Here is a 15,287-nt window from a genome sequence, read left to right as displayed (position 1 = left end):
CTTCAGTATTTCTGCTGTTGGTGTAGCTAGACTACCATGTTGATCAGTAATATGTAATGTGAAATTTGATATTGTGCCAAACAGAAATTTTAATATGGTCTAATCAGCTCTATTTCATAAATGACTTCTTACCAAGCATAATCAGCCTTGGGGTGATGGGCAGGTTGCTTTCTGCTTCAAGGGACATCCTGGTAGATGTTTCCTGCCAGATAAAGGACCAAGACATTTTATGTAACAAACCCCCCCCCCCCCCAAAAAAACAAAAAAACAGGACAGCAAGCAACAGCATTAAACATAGAGCTGTATGAAAGAAGCTTACATCTGCTAAGACAAAGAGGGAGTCTTCCTTGTAATACTTCATCATGAGAAGTGTGGCTGCTGTGCCAACCTTGTTGTCGGTCAAAACTCCCTCACTTTCTATCTGCTGGATGAGTGTCCTTATACCAAGCTTCCATTTGAGCTTCTGGCTGGAGAAATAGTTAACAATCCTTCTGCCTTTGGTTATGAGGGCCTGACCTAAGCGCTCACTGATATCGATGCCTGTGAGTTTGGAAAGGTGGTTCGAAAGACCTTTCCGAGTAAACAAGACAGGCCACTGCTCCTGAATTTCAGCTACGGAAAGTGAGGGACAACTGTTGATAAGCTGCCACTGAGAAATATATGTGAGGCACATGAAGTCATCCACATCAGCTCTCTCCACAGCTCCAGGTCCTTCTGAATTAAAAATTGTTAACAGGATGTGTTTCTTTTCCTCTAAAGAAGCTGGCGTTTCCCCCTCAGGAAGTTCAACTGGCTGCCAATTTATAACAGTTCTAACCATCAGAAGGTTTCATTTATAAAGAACTGCACCCATAGTCCAAGCACCAGAATTATATAGTGAACAGGTGAGAAAGTGTTTTGAGAGTTGAGGTTTATTAACTATTGACCTTTGTCACTCACGGTTTGAACAATTTCATTTTTTAAATTAATGATTTACCCCACTTACTCTGTTCAAAAGGTAAAAGACATTACACAAGAATTTTTGACAGATTCTTGTTTTAAAACATCAATCATTTGTTTCATAGTTGTTTTAATTTCACAGTTAAAGCACTGCAATGCATGCTGGGTATTTCTTTTTACTTCTTAGTAAACCTCAGGTATACTTCAAATAAATTACACACTACATAGTATATTACAAGCACTACTATACTACAAGTATAGACTAAATGTACTTATACTTTTCTGTATACTTCTAACTGCACTTAAAGTATGCTTAAATGTAATTTGGGCTAAAAAAGGAAGAAAATACTTACAAATTAAACTAAAGGTATACTTGCTTGTTTTCTAGTTTTTAAAGTATACTTAAATATTCTTTTTGGTAAGAGTGAGACTGGCTGTTTGATACAAAGTGGGCTGTAATAATGTTTCACATTGTTTGAATAAACAAATGCACTTATTAATATATGAGGTTCCATTCAGTTCAAGGAATTAAATTTTAGTGTGGCTGCAACTTACTCCTTAAGTTAAAAATTATGCTGTATATTGTAGTTTATATGTTATACTTGTCACGGACCCGGCTCTGGGGACTCGGGGTCCGTGGGCAGTGGGGACTATGACTGTTGTTATTATTATTATTATTATTATTATTTGGTGTGTTGTCTGCACTGCCCCTGTGCACATCTGTAGGCAGGTATGTGTGTGTGTGTGTGTGTGTGTTGCCTTTCTTCTGTGGCCAAGTTACAGGCACCTTCAGCCCTGGGGGCGTGGCCTAACTTGAGGGCTGGCCGCACCCGAAGTCCTTGCCGCACACCTGCTCCTCATCTGGGCTCGTCGGGGGAGCTATTTAGATGAGCGATGGAGCTTCCACCGATGCTGGATTATTGTGTTTGACTACACGTCAGTCTTCAAGCACAGTCAAGTGTGAGTGTATGCCTGCTGGGATAAGTGTGTAACGGCTGCCTCTATTGTTTTCCCCTCAGGAGGAGTGTGGGACGAGAAGGAGCGGTGAGCACGGGGAGTGCAGGGACACTGGGGCAGAGAGCACTACACGGGAGTCTGGGAAACTGGGGATTTATTGTTGTTTACTTCACCACCTTGTAAATAAACACTGTTGCACTGAAGAGTCCGGCGTTTGGGTCCTATTTCCCCATCTCCCCACGGTCTGCCAGCCAGACTGTGACAATACTACTCTCACAGTGAATTGCATTTTATAGTAATACACTCTGAATGAGGATTTAAGTAATTACTCTTAGATCTACAGTAGAAAACAACAGAAATCCGGATGGCGTAATAGTATAATCTCAGTAACATCACTAATTGTTACATTTGCTGTATTTTACAGCTGTTTCCATGAGTACGGTGAGTTACCGTAAAAATAATGTATTCTCATGGAATTTTCCCACAATTACATGCAAATTACAGTACTAAACTGCTAACATCCTTTAGAGTTTTTTACTGTTGATTTTGCAGTACTAAGCTATGGAAATTACTGCAAAGGCTAACAGTGTGGGGAAACCAAGTTAATGATAAAAATGATTAAAAAAATAACGATAGAAACTGATAAAAACCCTGAAAACCATAAATTTCACACCTGAACTTCAACTCTCGTGGCCCGGTACTAAACGACTACCAGTACTGGTCCGTGGCCCGGGAGTTGGGGACCGCTGCTCTAAGCTTTTTCTGTTTTTGTGCTTTAAAAAATGCAAACGTCGATGTTCTGCTGCTTGAGAACAAATACGTACACATAAAAAGGAACACGTAGTTCGAGGTCCGGTAATTTGCCCCAGCGGCGTGCACACCACACCAGTAGGGGCAGAAATGAACTCCTGGAAGCGTTACATTTTTCTGTTAATTTCATTAAGACATATTGGCTTATTTATAGAAAAAAAGACTGTGACACACCAGCGAGTGGACAAAGAAATCTGCAGTGACTAATAAAACAGAGCGAACACAATCGGAATGATGCATTGGCCTTTATTCCACCAGAGTTCAAAATGACGCCATGAAGCTGAGTGACATTAATGACAGCCTGTAGTACTCTCCACCCGCCCCCCCTCCTTCACCAACACCCACACCAGCGTTCAGCACCAATAGAAGAGTTCCTGTAAAAAGCCTCAGAGTTATTGGGAGTGATATGAAATTTTCTAAATGTCATTAATTGACACCTTTTTCTGTAGGAGCTGTCAGTGGGGAGACAGAAAGGTCACAGCTCTCGGGCTGAGATATATATATAAACCTCTTCTGCTGCCAGCGCCCTGAGTTATGGCTGTCGTTAACGCGGGGAATGGCTGGAGGAGCCGCTTCTGAAAGCCTATATCGATCCCATCCACGCTCCAGAGGAAGGGCCCGGACGTGGCGCGGGGTTTCCAGGGCAGACACGGAGGGGCTGATGTGCAAGTTCTTCTGAACGAGCCTCAGTGTGACGCGACCGGAAGACAGAGGTTTCTCTTCTTCTGGGTAACCGTGTTTTAATCCACTCCATGAATTATATATGTGACAAAGAAGAGTGCCTCCTGCTGGATTACACGTGTACTGCACATTTACGCAGGAAATGAAACCCTGGAGATGGGCTGTGAATGGAAGCATCAGATGGACTCTGGTGAAGTCCGGTGCTGATCTTTGCTCCGTATTTTTATAGGAGCTTTGCTTTGCTCTGTTAAATAGAAAGGCCAATCCTCCTCCAAACATTAAAGACCACCCGTTTCCTGTTAGCAGCTCAAACAGCAACAGCCCAAACCAGTGCAGAGAGTAACAGTCCTGTCTCAGACCTCAGTGGCTTTCTTGTGCTTTTTCACTTGCTGTTTAGTTCAGCTGGTAAAAGGTCTGGGTTAAAATACACACCTTCATAAGAAATGTGTCCCTGGAAGGGCGTCTCTAAGACTTACCTTTGTGTTGACTCACCTATTATACAGCTCAGTCTATTTTGAAGGAGAAACAAACAGTTTTCAGACGGCCAGAAACAAAAGCAAACCGAGTGTTACCTCAGGCAGGTGAACATACTGTACGCAGGGTGGCTCTGTGTGCATCCAGGCAGTCACAAGGAGGGTAATTTGTCTGATCAGGCTGATTGGTCTCCAGCAAATAACTCACTACAAGATTAGAGGGGTAATTCCTGGGCCAGAACAGAAGCTGGAAGTGCTAATCAATGGAGCTGCCTCACTGACGAGACCACATTTTGGCTGCTTGACCACTAAAGTGCAGAGGGAGGGGGCAGGTCATTTGATTTTTGTGTGACCGGGTTTGTGAGCATGCTCCTGGAACACATGCTCGTGTGTGTCTGCGTGCACATTTTCAGTACTTGTCACTGTGAACTCTCCTCGAACGTAAGGCGTGATTAATGAGGCTGCTTTATAGCGGGGCAGCAGGCGAGAGAGCGAGCGCGGGGCTCCAGAGTCACGGGACCGGGACGTTATTGACATCTCCATTATTTACTGAGTGATCGGAGCGGCCGAAGGGGTGCTGATTAGAAAACAATAAATGCTGTTATTGGTGTTGGGGGCCAAATGCACATCACAGCCTCTGTAGTCACTGCAGCCACTCAGGGCTGGACATGGAAACACCCACTGCTCAGCGGAAGGATTCTGGTACCAAGTATGACGGGAATAGGGTGATAGGATGATGTTTATTTATCTATTTATTTTGATCACCTGAGGTTAAATTAGGAAATCAGGATTCCAACGTACTCCGGCATGCATCATGCAGTTTGTCCCTCTTTGATAAAAGTTCAGATGGGAGTAAATACTCATAATTCCTAAAGACTTAAAGGCAACAGTAACATGAGGTTAATGCCACGTGATGTCAGTGTAATCTGCACTGTAATATGTCACAAAGGTAAATGTGTAATAATAATAACAATACCACTCTGAGGTAATGTTCACAGTGATCCGTGAATGTTGATGCACCTGTGTGTGTGTGGTAATGCACGAGGATTAATTCAACACGTGCGAGACACATAGCTTAGTTTACTGAGGCTGACTAGCAAAAGATCACGTGACTAGCAGTTAGCAGTGAGTGTGAAGTGACATTCCCGACAGTTGCACGGCAGTGGACAGCTGTTTCCAGGTGAGGCTCAAGGTTATCCCGGACTTTCACGGACAGTAGGAGAACTGTTAGCGAGTTGCTAACACGCTGTAGCAGAGGCAGCCGAGAGCTGGGACTGGTGAGCAGTGACCGACTGAGCCAACTTTCTGTGTGGGCCCATGTGCGCATAGATGTAGATCAGAATCAGAATCAGAATCAGAATACTTTATTCATCCCGAGGGAAATTAGGGGTTACAGCAGGCAGCACGCTAATGGCGCATGCGCACTCACAAAGGAACCTTCTGACCAACTTTACACAAACATCACATTGGGGAGACATGTCAGAAGGTAGGCTGATAGGAAAAAACAACGAAAATACATAACATGAGGTAAGAGGAGGAGAAAAAAAACTCCACTCAGACTGAGCTCCTAGTGGGAGAACAGTTTGATAAAAGAAAAAACACCTCAGCACAAAAGCACATGACTATCAATACACCATAGAAACACGAGACAAGCAACAGGGCGGGTAAAGGGTAAGAGAGAGCCGGCGTAGACAGCGCATCCGGTCCTGCAGCATCTGTGCTGGTCCAGTTGACTGCTATCATCCCCGGTAGGGCACAAGCATCGAAGGCGTTGGAAAGGGAGGGGGATGAGTGAGTGCTTATCAGTGTAAGTGTGTGTGTGTGCGTGTCCATAGTTTAGCTGAGACAGTGTCCTTCGGCCTATCAGGCTAAGTAAACAGTCCTCCAGCCAATCCAGGTGTCCTTCATGGGGCGGGAAGAATAGTCATCACACAGTCGTTATCAGGGAGTTGTTTTGGTGGGCTCCAGCCTTGGGCCTGCAGCTGGCGCTGTGGTGTCCAAATGTTGAATATTGTTGATTTCTCCTTTGTGAGCAGCTCGAATTCTAGCACTCCGAGGCTGGTCTCTCGATCTCCCGTTGAAGAGCTGCGAGCCTCCCCATGATGGTATCAAACTTCTGTTCCGTGGTGTTGTCAGTCTTTTGATTCTGAGACCTCACAACTACAGTGATCCGTTCCGCGATGTTTTCCAACTGTCGCTCAAGGGTGTCATTGTGAGCAGGCCTCTCTCTGATGTTTCCCCTCATACGCTCAATGGTGTTGTTTTGAGCCTTCACAGCAGCTGTAAGCGTCTCCAAGGTGTTGACCATATTACGTTCGTTGTGAGAGGTCGCGCCTCGTCCCGTCGCTTCGAATCCAGCGGGCAGCCTTGTGGGGGTTTGAACAGCCGGTTCCGCTTTCTTATTTCTCTGATAAACCAGGGCTAAGCCAACGCCGATCAGCATGAACCCTGTTATCATGGTTCCGAATAGGTAGATATCTTCAGCGTCCTCGATCGACAGTCCCGCCAGGCACACGGTCCTCCAGTTCTGCCACCCGTCCATCGTGTAACCGGCAGGGAAAGTCCCTCCAGGGCACTCAGGCTCTCCCGAGCCCCGACTTCTCATTGAGAAAAGGGTGTCAATAGCACTCAGAGACCAGTTGATCAAATCCATAATTCTCTTTTAGGTTTAGAGAACGACAGTGAGAGACTGTTCCAGGGAAAGTAAATTCACACAAGACAAGACAAGGACATAGAGGCGAAGCAGGGAAGATAAGGGTGAGGAGGAGAGGAGAAAGTGCGACCGCCTTCGCTGAGAGCTCAAAACTACAAGAAAAACTACTATACAAAAACTACTATATAAGAACCAGTACATCTGGTTCTTATATAGTGCTTTGCCTCATTCACACAAGCACTTTTTCTATACTGAGCTTTCTGTCTAACATTCACACTCTCATGCATCAGAGAGCAACATGGGGTTAGCAAACTGACTGCGATCGAACAACCAACCTCCCCGTTAGTAGCAGTGTTGCCAACTCTTCAGTAAGGAAAATCGCTATTGGCTGTCCTAAAAGTCGCTAGAAGTCGCTAAATGACGTCATCGCCCAATTTGCATAATTGGTCATGCTAATATAATTGTTTTTTTTCCCCCCACCCTCATGCTCTCATGAGGGTGGGGGGAAAAAAAACAATTATATTAGCATGACCACCCTCATGCTCTCATGAGGGTGGGGATGGATGTTTGTGTCTGTGTGTGCCTGTATGTCTGTGTCTATATGTCAGGTTGGGTATCAGACGCCACCTCTCTGGGGACATCTCAGGCCCTCCAAGGTTTGGAGGCCTATCTCCACCCACCACTTCCCCTGCCAGTGGCGGACTCCCTCAGACATCGGTGCGTTGGTGGTTCTTTGTGTCTGGGCGTCCGGGTACACACCGGCTCACTCCTTGGCGGCCGCTTATCGGGGCCTGGAGCCTGGGGCTCGCTCGGGCCACTTCGGAGGTGGGGTGCCCCCGGCCTCTCGGCCTGGGGCTCGGTCACTCAGGCACAGCTGGCTGCCGGCGGAGCTCACGGGCGCGTCACTGCAACTCCCCCTGGCTTCTGCTCCGCGGCTGCTGAGTGAGCCCTCATCTGGGACTCTCCTCAGCTCTTACTGGGACAGTGGCGCGGCTGCCCCTCTGTTGGTCTTCCTTGGTCTCTTGTGTTCTGGGGGCCTCTGGATGTCTGGAGTTTTGATCTCCTCCATACCTGCTTCATACCCTGGAGGACGGGGCTGTGGCTCCCCACACTCCCTAGCAGATCGTTACATGGAGAAACCTTTGGAATACAAGCGCGCTGATCCACACAGGTGTACACACGGGTGTTCACAGACGCGGACTACAGCTTTCTTGGCTGCTGCCTCAAAGCACATTGTGCGCTGTCTATCTTGCGTGCTGCACAATATCGTTTATTATTTAGTATCTACTGATATCTACTGCTAGCTAGTTTATTGTGATAGTGCCGGTTTTTTTTATTATGTTGCTCTTTGTTGTTTGCTTTCTCTTCTGTTTTTTTCTCCATACAGGTGACCCAGGTGTTTTTTTTCTTTTTCTTTTTTTTCTTTCTTCCCCCCCTTCTCACCGTCTCTTCTCCCCTTTGGTTTTCTTTCTCTCCCTCTCTTTCTTTCATTCTTTCTCCCTGTCCTATCCCCCAGTCATGTCTGTCCCGTTTGTAGCAACTGAAAATAAAATAAATTCATAATTATAATAAAGGTCAATCAAATGGACCAATATGGCAAGGCCATGATGATCCACTTGGTAAAATAAATCCGCTTAGCATCTTTCTTGGCCTTAAGACAACAATTCTGATGCTAAAGATCCAAAAGGGACACACAAAAAAAAAAAAAAAAAAAAAAAAAAAAGCTAATATAATTGTAACCTACGCTGTTGGAGAGAGAAATAACATCGTGGAAGAGACATGAAGTGAGTAAAAAACGTCCTAAATGCATTTAGAGTTTATTTAGAACTACAAATTAAATTTCTTTTAGCAATTATTGTTTTTTTTAATGTCACAATTCCAACCCTGCTCCTTTACCCGGGCTTGGACCGGCAAAAGTGACCCGAAATAGGCGCTCTGGTGGAGTTACTGTGTATGTGTGTGTGTATAAGTAGTTTTAAACCTTGTGATCCACAAAACAGCATAAGAATAAAAGAAGAACTGACTGCGTTACAGTCAGTGCGGGAGCAGCGGCTTCGCTCATGCGCGATTCATTTGCCGTTTGGACGCACAGGTGTGAACGTCTCCTGCCCTGATAGCAGCTGGGGGACGACTATCCTCCGCCGTGAGCGCATTGGAACGGGCGAGGATGGATTTAAGAAATCAGTGCTTGAAGTCAAACAGGCTCTTGTCCTCATTTATAAAATGCTTTACAAAGTCGAACATTACGGCTAATGGTGCGTACACACCGAACGCGATAGAAGCGACCAAAGAGTCAGATTTAGATGTAAAGTCAATGGAAGGAGATTTGCGTCACAAAAACAGTTTTCTGCCTGATTCACGCGACTGATGTGATGGAAAATACGTGCTGCAGTTTGTGTGGTACATTTTATGCATTCGCACTTATCGCGTCTACGGCTCGAGTTGGAAAGATCTGAACTCCAGCTTCAAGTTGCGCCGCGACAACCAATCAGGAGCCTGGTGACGTGATGCTCTGACCTGGTTCCAAGGGGCAGGTCCAGCCAAAGCCATTCATTCTTCATTCAATATGGAGCAAAGGCTCATAAGATAAGATAACCTTTATTAGTCCCACACGTGGGAAATTTGTTTTGTCACAGCAGGAAGTGGACAGTGCAAAAGTTATGACGCAAAAATTAGAATACAATAAGAATAAATACAGTACACAGCTGTACAGAATAGAATAAAATAATATACTATATACAGTAGAATAAAATAGAATAAAAATATACAATAAGATACAAATAGAATACGAATGCTATATACAACTGAGTAAAAATACAACGATGCCAGAAAAGATTATTGCACTTAGTATTATTGCACATGTGTGGATGTGTGTGCTTGATCAGTTAAAGTCTTTATTATGGAGTCTGACAGCAGTGGGGAGGAAAGACCTGCGAAATCTCTCCGTCCCACACCGTGGGTGCCGCAGTCTCCCACTGAAGGAGCTGCTCAGTGCTGTCACAGTCTGCTGCATGGGGTGGGAGATGTTGTCCAACAGGGATGACAGCTTAGCCGCCATTCTCCTGTCACTCACCACCTCCACTGGGTCCAGAGGGCATCCTAGAACAGAGCTGGCCCTTCGGATCACCCTGTTCAGTCTCTTCCTGTCCCCAGCAGAGATGCTGCCGCCCCAGCAGACCACACCATAAAAGATAGCAGAAGCCACCACAGAGTCATAGAATTTCTTCAGGAGTGGGCCCTCCACCCCAAACGACCTGAGTCTCCGCAGCAGGTACAACCTGCTCTGCCCTTTCCTGTAGAGGGCGTCTGAGTTATGAGTCCAGTCCAGTCTGTTGTTCAGATGAACACCAAGGTACCTGTAGCTGTCCACAGCCTCAATGTCCATACCTTGGATGTTCAGTGGTTGCAGTGGAGAATGCTTGTGCCTGCGGAAGTCTACCACCAGCTCCTTGGTTTTACTGGCGTTGATCTGGAGGTAGTTCAGCTGGCACCAGTCCACAAAGTCTTGAGTCAGTCCTCTGTACTCCTTGTCGTCCCCATCAGTGATGAGGCCGACTATTGCAGAGTCATCAGAGAACTTCTGCAGGAAGCACTGGGTGGAATTGTGGGAGAAGTCTGCAGTGTAGATGGTGAAGAGGAACGGAGCCAGAACCGTTCCCTGTGGGGCCCCGTACTGCAGACGACCCTGTCCGACACACAGCCCTGAGTCCTCACATACTGTGGTCGGTCATCAACGCTGTAGCCAACCACCCGCAGCTGTACGACACCAGCTGCTTTCAAATTTATAAATTAGTTTTTTAAAACAGCACAGCTGTGTTAAATTTGGAAACATTGGACCCGAGCAATCAGTAGTTTTCTGATGAGGCAGCAGCTCTCCAGGGCAGAAACAATGTTCTTATTTTCTCCTCCTTCTCCCTGAGGCTCTTCCACTTTAAGCTGGGTCCTTTTTCTTCCTGTCTCTCTGTAAATAGTTATATTTTATATATTTATGTTTAATGTTTTTCTGTTTGAGAATTTCAATATTATTTCAAATAAATTTTTGTAATGACTGTTATGTAATGGCTGTGTGCAGGCAGGAAAAGGACCCAAAGTGCAGACTCCGGAGACAGACGTGAACTCAAAAGGGTAACAAAACTAAGAATACAAAATAACCTTCCGCACACAGCTAGATGAGGGTAGATCACAACACAGACACAGAGAAACACAGGGCTTAAATACACAGAGGGAGCAATCAGGGAATGGGAAACAGGAGGGAAACACAGCTGGGGCAAATCAGGCCTAACGAGACAAAGGAAGCAAAACCAGACACATTAACATAATACATGGACCTTCAAAGTAAAACAGGAAACATAACACAGAGACACAGACTAGACACGGGGGATACATCAGACAGGGGAGACAGCAACTATGGATCACAGACAGAAAACCAGAACACTAAAACTCTAACAAAACCCACATAGAAAACCTGAACTAAGAATAAACCTATAACCCATGATATAATGATCTATTGATCTAAGTGTTAAATAAATAAAATCAAAGAACCAAAACCACAAAACACTGAGTCGATGACCCAGGCACCCTAACAATGACTAATGTCTCAGTTCTACTACACAGCAAATATTTGCACACAACTTGACACATGTAGAATTTATTTCATATTATACTAATGAAAAAAATAAACTACTATATAGGAAAATAGTGAAGACCAATTATTTAAGAGAATAAAGAGAGGTTAGTTTATTTTGGAGTAGAGCTCCATTTATTAAGAAAATTTAAAAAAGGCAGGAACGCACTTTAGAGGTTTGTGGGTGGCTCAGAGCTGTTGTGGGGAAGTCGCTGGGACTTCAAATGGGCTATTCTTTTGGCTGCTAAGACACGGCTCCCTCCGCCGAGAAGTGGGCCAAGAACTTCTCCCTCACCAGGACAGCCTCTCTGGAGAAGTTGCTGGCTGCTACATGACCCAGGCCTTGCAACAGCTCCACCACAGCAGGTGCCCCTCTCTCGTCCAAACAGCGCAACTGTGGAGAACACAAGTCGCCTTCACACACTTCTCCGCAACTTCAGGACGGAGCTCCATGGTGCGCCGATACAACCTCCACTGTGAGGAGAGGATACCGAAGGCACACTCCACTGCCAACCGGGCCCTGGAGAGGCAATAGTTGAAAATCCTCTTCTCTAATGGGAGGAGGCGTCCAGGGAAAGGCCTCATGATCTCCCGCTGCAGTGGGAATGCTTCATCAGCCACAAAGACATGGGGCTGGGCTCCACGGTCTTCTCCACCAGGTAGAGGCTGGTCCGGAGGCAGATGGAGAGTCTCAGCATGAAGAGCCTGACCAAAGGTGGAGTTGGCCAGAATACCACTGTCGCTGGTCCTCCCGTGCCCCCCAACATCAATGACGCGGAAGCGATGCTCTGCATCCACAACCACAAGGAAAACAATGAAAAAAGTTCCCTTGTAGTTGTGGAACATGGATCCTGAGTTGGGGGGTGCCTTCGTCTGGACGTGCTTCCCATCCAGAGCTCCACAGCAGAGAGGGGAGTTCCAGCGCTCCTGGAATCCCTCTGCGATGGACCGCCAGTCTCCAGTTGAAGGTAGAGCCATGAAGTCGTCCACTAGACAGTGGACACACCAACTGTGAAACTGGACGCGATGGTCCTAAAGGAATATATATTACATAATATATATTAGATATAATATAATGTGTTTTGTTTTAACTTTACCATTTCCTAATTTGATTGGTAGCAACTTTTACCCCTACAGTGAGCCAATCACTCATAATTCTAAACATGTCAATCAGGTAGGAATGAAGTAAGACATTAATAGAAATAAAGAGTTGTATGTTGACATGTAGCCCTTTCCTTGCTTAAATCATTGTTATTATTTTTGAAAAAGTAACTTGTGATAAGACAGCTTATCAAGATAGAATATGCTAGATAGAACCATATAACTAAAGATGAACCAAACTGTTCACAGTTTTATCTAGCTCTCAGTTTTAAGAAAGGCTGGTGACCCCTGTTATAGAGTCTGACAGCTGTGGGGATTATATACAAATATTCAACTATCCCAGAATTAAACCAGGTCTAAATTAAAACAAAGGACTTTATAAGATAGACCTTCTGAGTATCACTACAAAGATCACCAACAGTGGTCCTCATACCAGTTTGATATCAGCAAACACCGAGAGCATACACTGATATGGCACCACAGCCATGCTATCATTGCAAACACTGATAACAGCATAAATCGAATTAAATTGGGACTTGATGAGACCTTTCGAGTATCACTAGAAATATTATAAACAGTCGTCTCCATACCACAGTTTGCTATCAGTAAACACCGACAGCATTCACTGTTAGTGTAACACTTCTGGAGTCGTTACAGTATACTAGGACCAGTTAGGTTCGACTACTAGAGCAGTAATGAGCGTAGCATGTAATAAGGACCACAGACCAGTAAATACGTTTAAATTGCCAGCTTATTATTTTGTGAAGACAGAGAATAGACAGTTATAGACACATTACATAAAACATTCAACATCACACATTTAAGGAAAACAAGATATTTTCTTTCCCCTTCTTAGTTCAGTATGTTCTGTTAGTTCATCCTATTTATCTCAAAACCTTTTATTTGGCTTTAGAAGGATGTTATTCTCAACCTAGGTTATTGTTTTATTTATTTCAAGTTCTAAGTTCAAGTTTATCCTTTGATCTATTTGCATTAACACTGTGTTATTTTAAATCAAGTTCAGTTCTTTAGGCCCAAGATTTTATTTAATCTTGGTCTAGGTTCACCTTTAAATTCTCAACCAGTTCTTATTTTGTTTTAACCCAACAAAATTATTTACATTTCCATTAACACCATTACAGCATTAAAATGTAAGGTTGACCAAAATAAATTACAAAAATAAATAAATAAATGTAAAACTGAAAACAATTCAGCAAAAGGCTGAATAAATCCCTTAAACAAACAAATAAACAAAAGAAAGTTGTCTTTGTGTCCTTTAACTATTAGTCCTGGAATTACTCCGAATGATTATCCAGTGCTTTGAAAAGTCCGCTGTTCTTTTGCAGAGGTGTATGGATTAATCCTACCAGTTTTATCAGCGAAAGAGCTCAACGTCCAGCAGGGGGCGTTTTCCTTTTTCCTGCTCGGTACAGTTCAATGGGTCCGTGGGTGGCTCGCCATCTTGTTTCTCGCTCAGCGGATCAAACTCCGATTCTAGCTCGGCATTTCCCGATCCAAACCTTAATGGCCTACCATAACAACAAAATAAAGTGCATAAACATTCGAAAATAACACACGGGTAGCCCTTAAATAACAGTAAAAGTCCGTTTTTTCCAGCTTATTTAGCCGTAAATGAGGTGACGCCAATATGGCGCGCTGAAACACCGTCAAAGGCCTTTGAACTGCAGCCTGTGTGTCGTTTAAGCACGAATCCACCGTTTTTAACATAAAACAACATAAATCTGCTACCTTGGCTCTCCATTTGCATGAAATGAGCAATATAATACAACAAAAATTTCTTGCATGAAATAAAAGACAATTTCTGAACTCACCAAGTCCCGTTCGGTTATGTTCACAACGTCACCAAGGCAAGGACAGGTCGGAAAAAACAAAAATACTAGTGATGTGTCCTGTGTGTCGAAGCTTCGAATCGTGCGTCGGGTAATCGCGGGGGCGTTTTTCTGAAGCGCGTATCGAGGCTTGCTTTGATTACGTATGCAGTGATGTTCGAGGCCTCGCGGGCAGTCCGTACCACGTGACTGATTCAGGGACTGGTTCACCGGTTCGCGCCAGATTCGAAATAACATGGGCAGGAAAACAGCTGATTCCCCATCACACCGTGTTGTGGAATTGGATTATGTATGTGCTACATAGTTACTTGTGCATTTCTTCTTCGATGGAACCAGCAAGGAAGAGATGTTTTTTTTTTTTTTTTTTAATTTTGTCTCTCCTAATAAAGTATGCACACAGTAATAAATATCACAAATGATAAACACCAAAATATAAATAAACAACACTACACATCCTATAATCTGATTTCTGTCTTTTAGTTTATTAAAAAGTGAAGCACCAAACACTAGTTTGTGTCATTATCCAGATGTACATAAGGTTTACATATCATTATAATCAAAGAGCCCGCTTCACTTGAATTGTCCACTTGATGGCGCAGTAGAGCAAATGAATCATCACAATGCTTCGAACCAATTGGATGGAAAGCTTCAGTTCATCATGAGGCTTCATCTCACCATCACTAAAAAATACATTCTCCAGAGTACAAAAATGGCTTTAAGTAGATTTTTGGCTTATTTTTACTATTTTTTCACTCATTTAAGCAGCAGCTCTGCAAGGACTGTCTGCATTTCTCCCTCTCGAGCATCAAAAAGAAGGAACAACCCGATTGGGTGTGGCTAATCACAGGAGTCACGCTGCAGCGTGCCCTTTCACAATAAGAGTCTCAACACATATTTTAGCCATTTTACCTGAATTAACATAAAACACCATGAATTAGCAAGTTCTGTACCCTTTTAACATGTTTTTAAACACAAATGAAATCCTATACCATGAATTATATCATTGCTGATGTTTTTAATGAATTTTCTAACCATTATGATCTATTTATTGACTATTTATCACCTGTAATATATTTCTTATGACTGTTTTTACTAACAGGCTTTTATTTGTTGTTAGCTATGTTAACCAGGGTTACATTAGCATACCACATCCATGTTAGCAGTGTATAAACGGCTAGTTTAGCATATATTAGCACAGG

At 44.0% G+C, this 15,287-nt stretch overlaps 2 protein-coding genes across 2 annotated transcripts; both read right to left on the bottom strand.

Annotated features, from left to right (window-relative positions):
• Positions 1–5,201: 5,201 nt before the first annotated feature.
• On the bottom strand, positions 5,202–6,650 carry LOC146582645 (uncharacterized). The gene has a single exon (XM_085279962.1). The coding sequence runs from the start codon at positions 6,511–6,513 to the stop codon at positions 5,905–5,907; it is 609 nt and encodes a 202-aa protein (XP_085136088.1). The 5' UTR covers positions 6,514–6,650; the 3' UTR covers positions 5,202–5,904.
• Positions 6,651–11,369: 4,719 nt separating this feature from the next.
• Positions 11,370–12,792, bottom strand: LOC146582644 (uncharacterized). Its single transcript, XM_085279950.1, has one exon. It carries the CDS (start codon positions 12,113–12,115, stop codon positions 11,465–11,467), a length of 651 nt encoding a protein of 216 aa, XP_085136076.1. The 5' UTR covers positions 12,116–12,792; the 3' UTR covers positions 11,370–11,464.
• Between the last annotated feature and the right edge of the window lie 2,495 nt (positions 12,793–15,287).

This window comes from Mchenga conophoros, linkage group LG1 (assembly GCF_057382185.1).
Source record: "Mchenga conophoros isolate Kocher_MC1m ecotype Shallow Benthic linkage group LG1, M_conophoros_male_GT1.1, whole genome shotgun sequence".
In the NCBI taxonomy this organism is placed as follows: domain Eukaryota; kingdom Metazoa; phylum Chordata; class Actinopteri; order Cichliformes; family Cichlidae; genus Mchenga; species Mchenga conophoros.
Note: the sequence above shows the minus strand (reverse complement) of the source record. Positions and strands in the feature narration are given on the sequence as shown.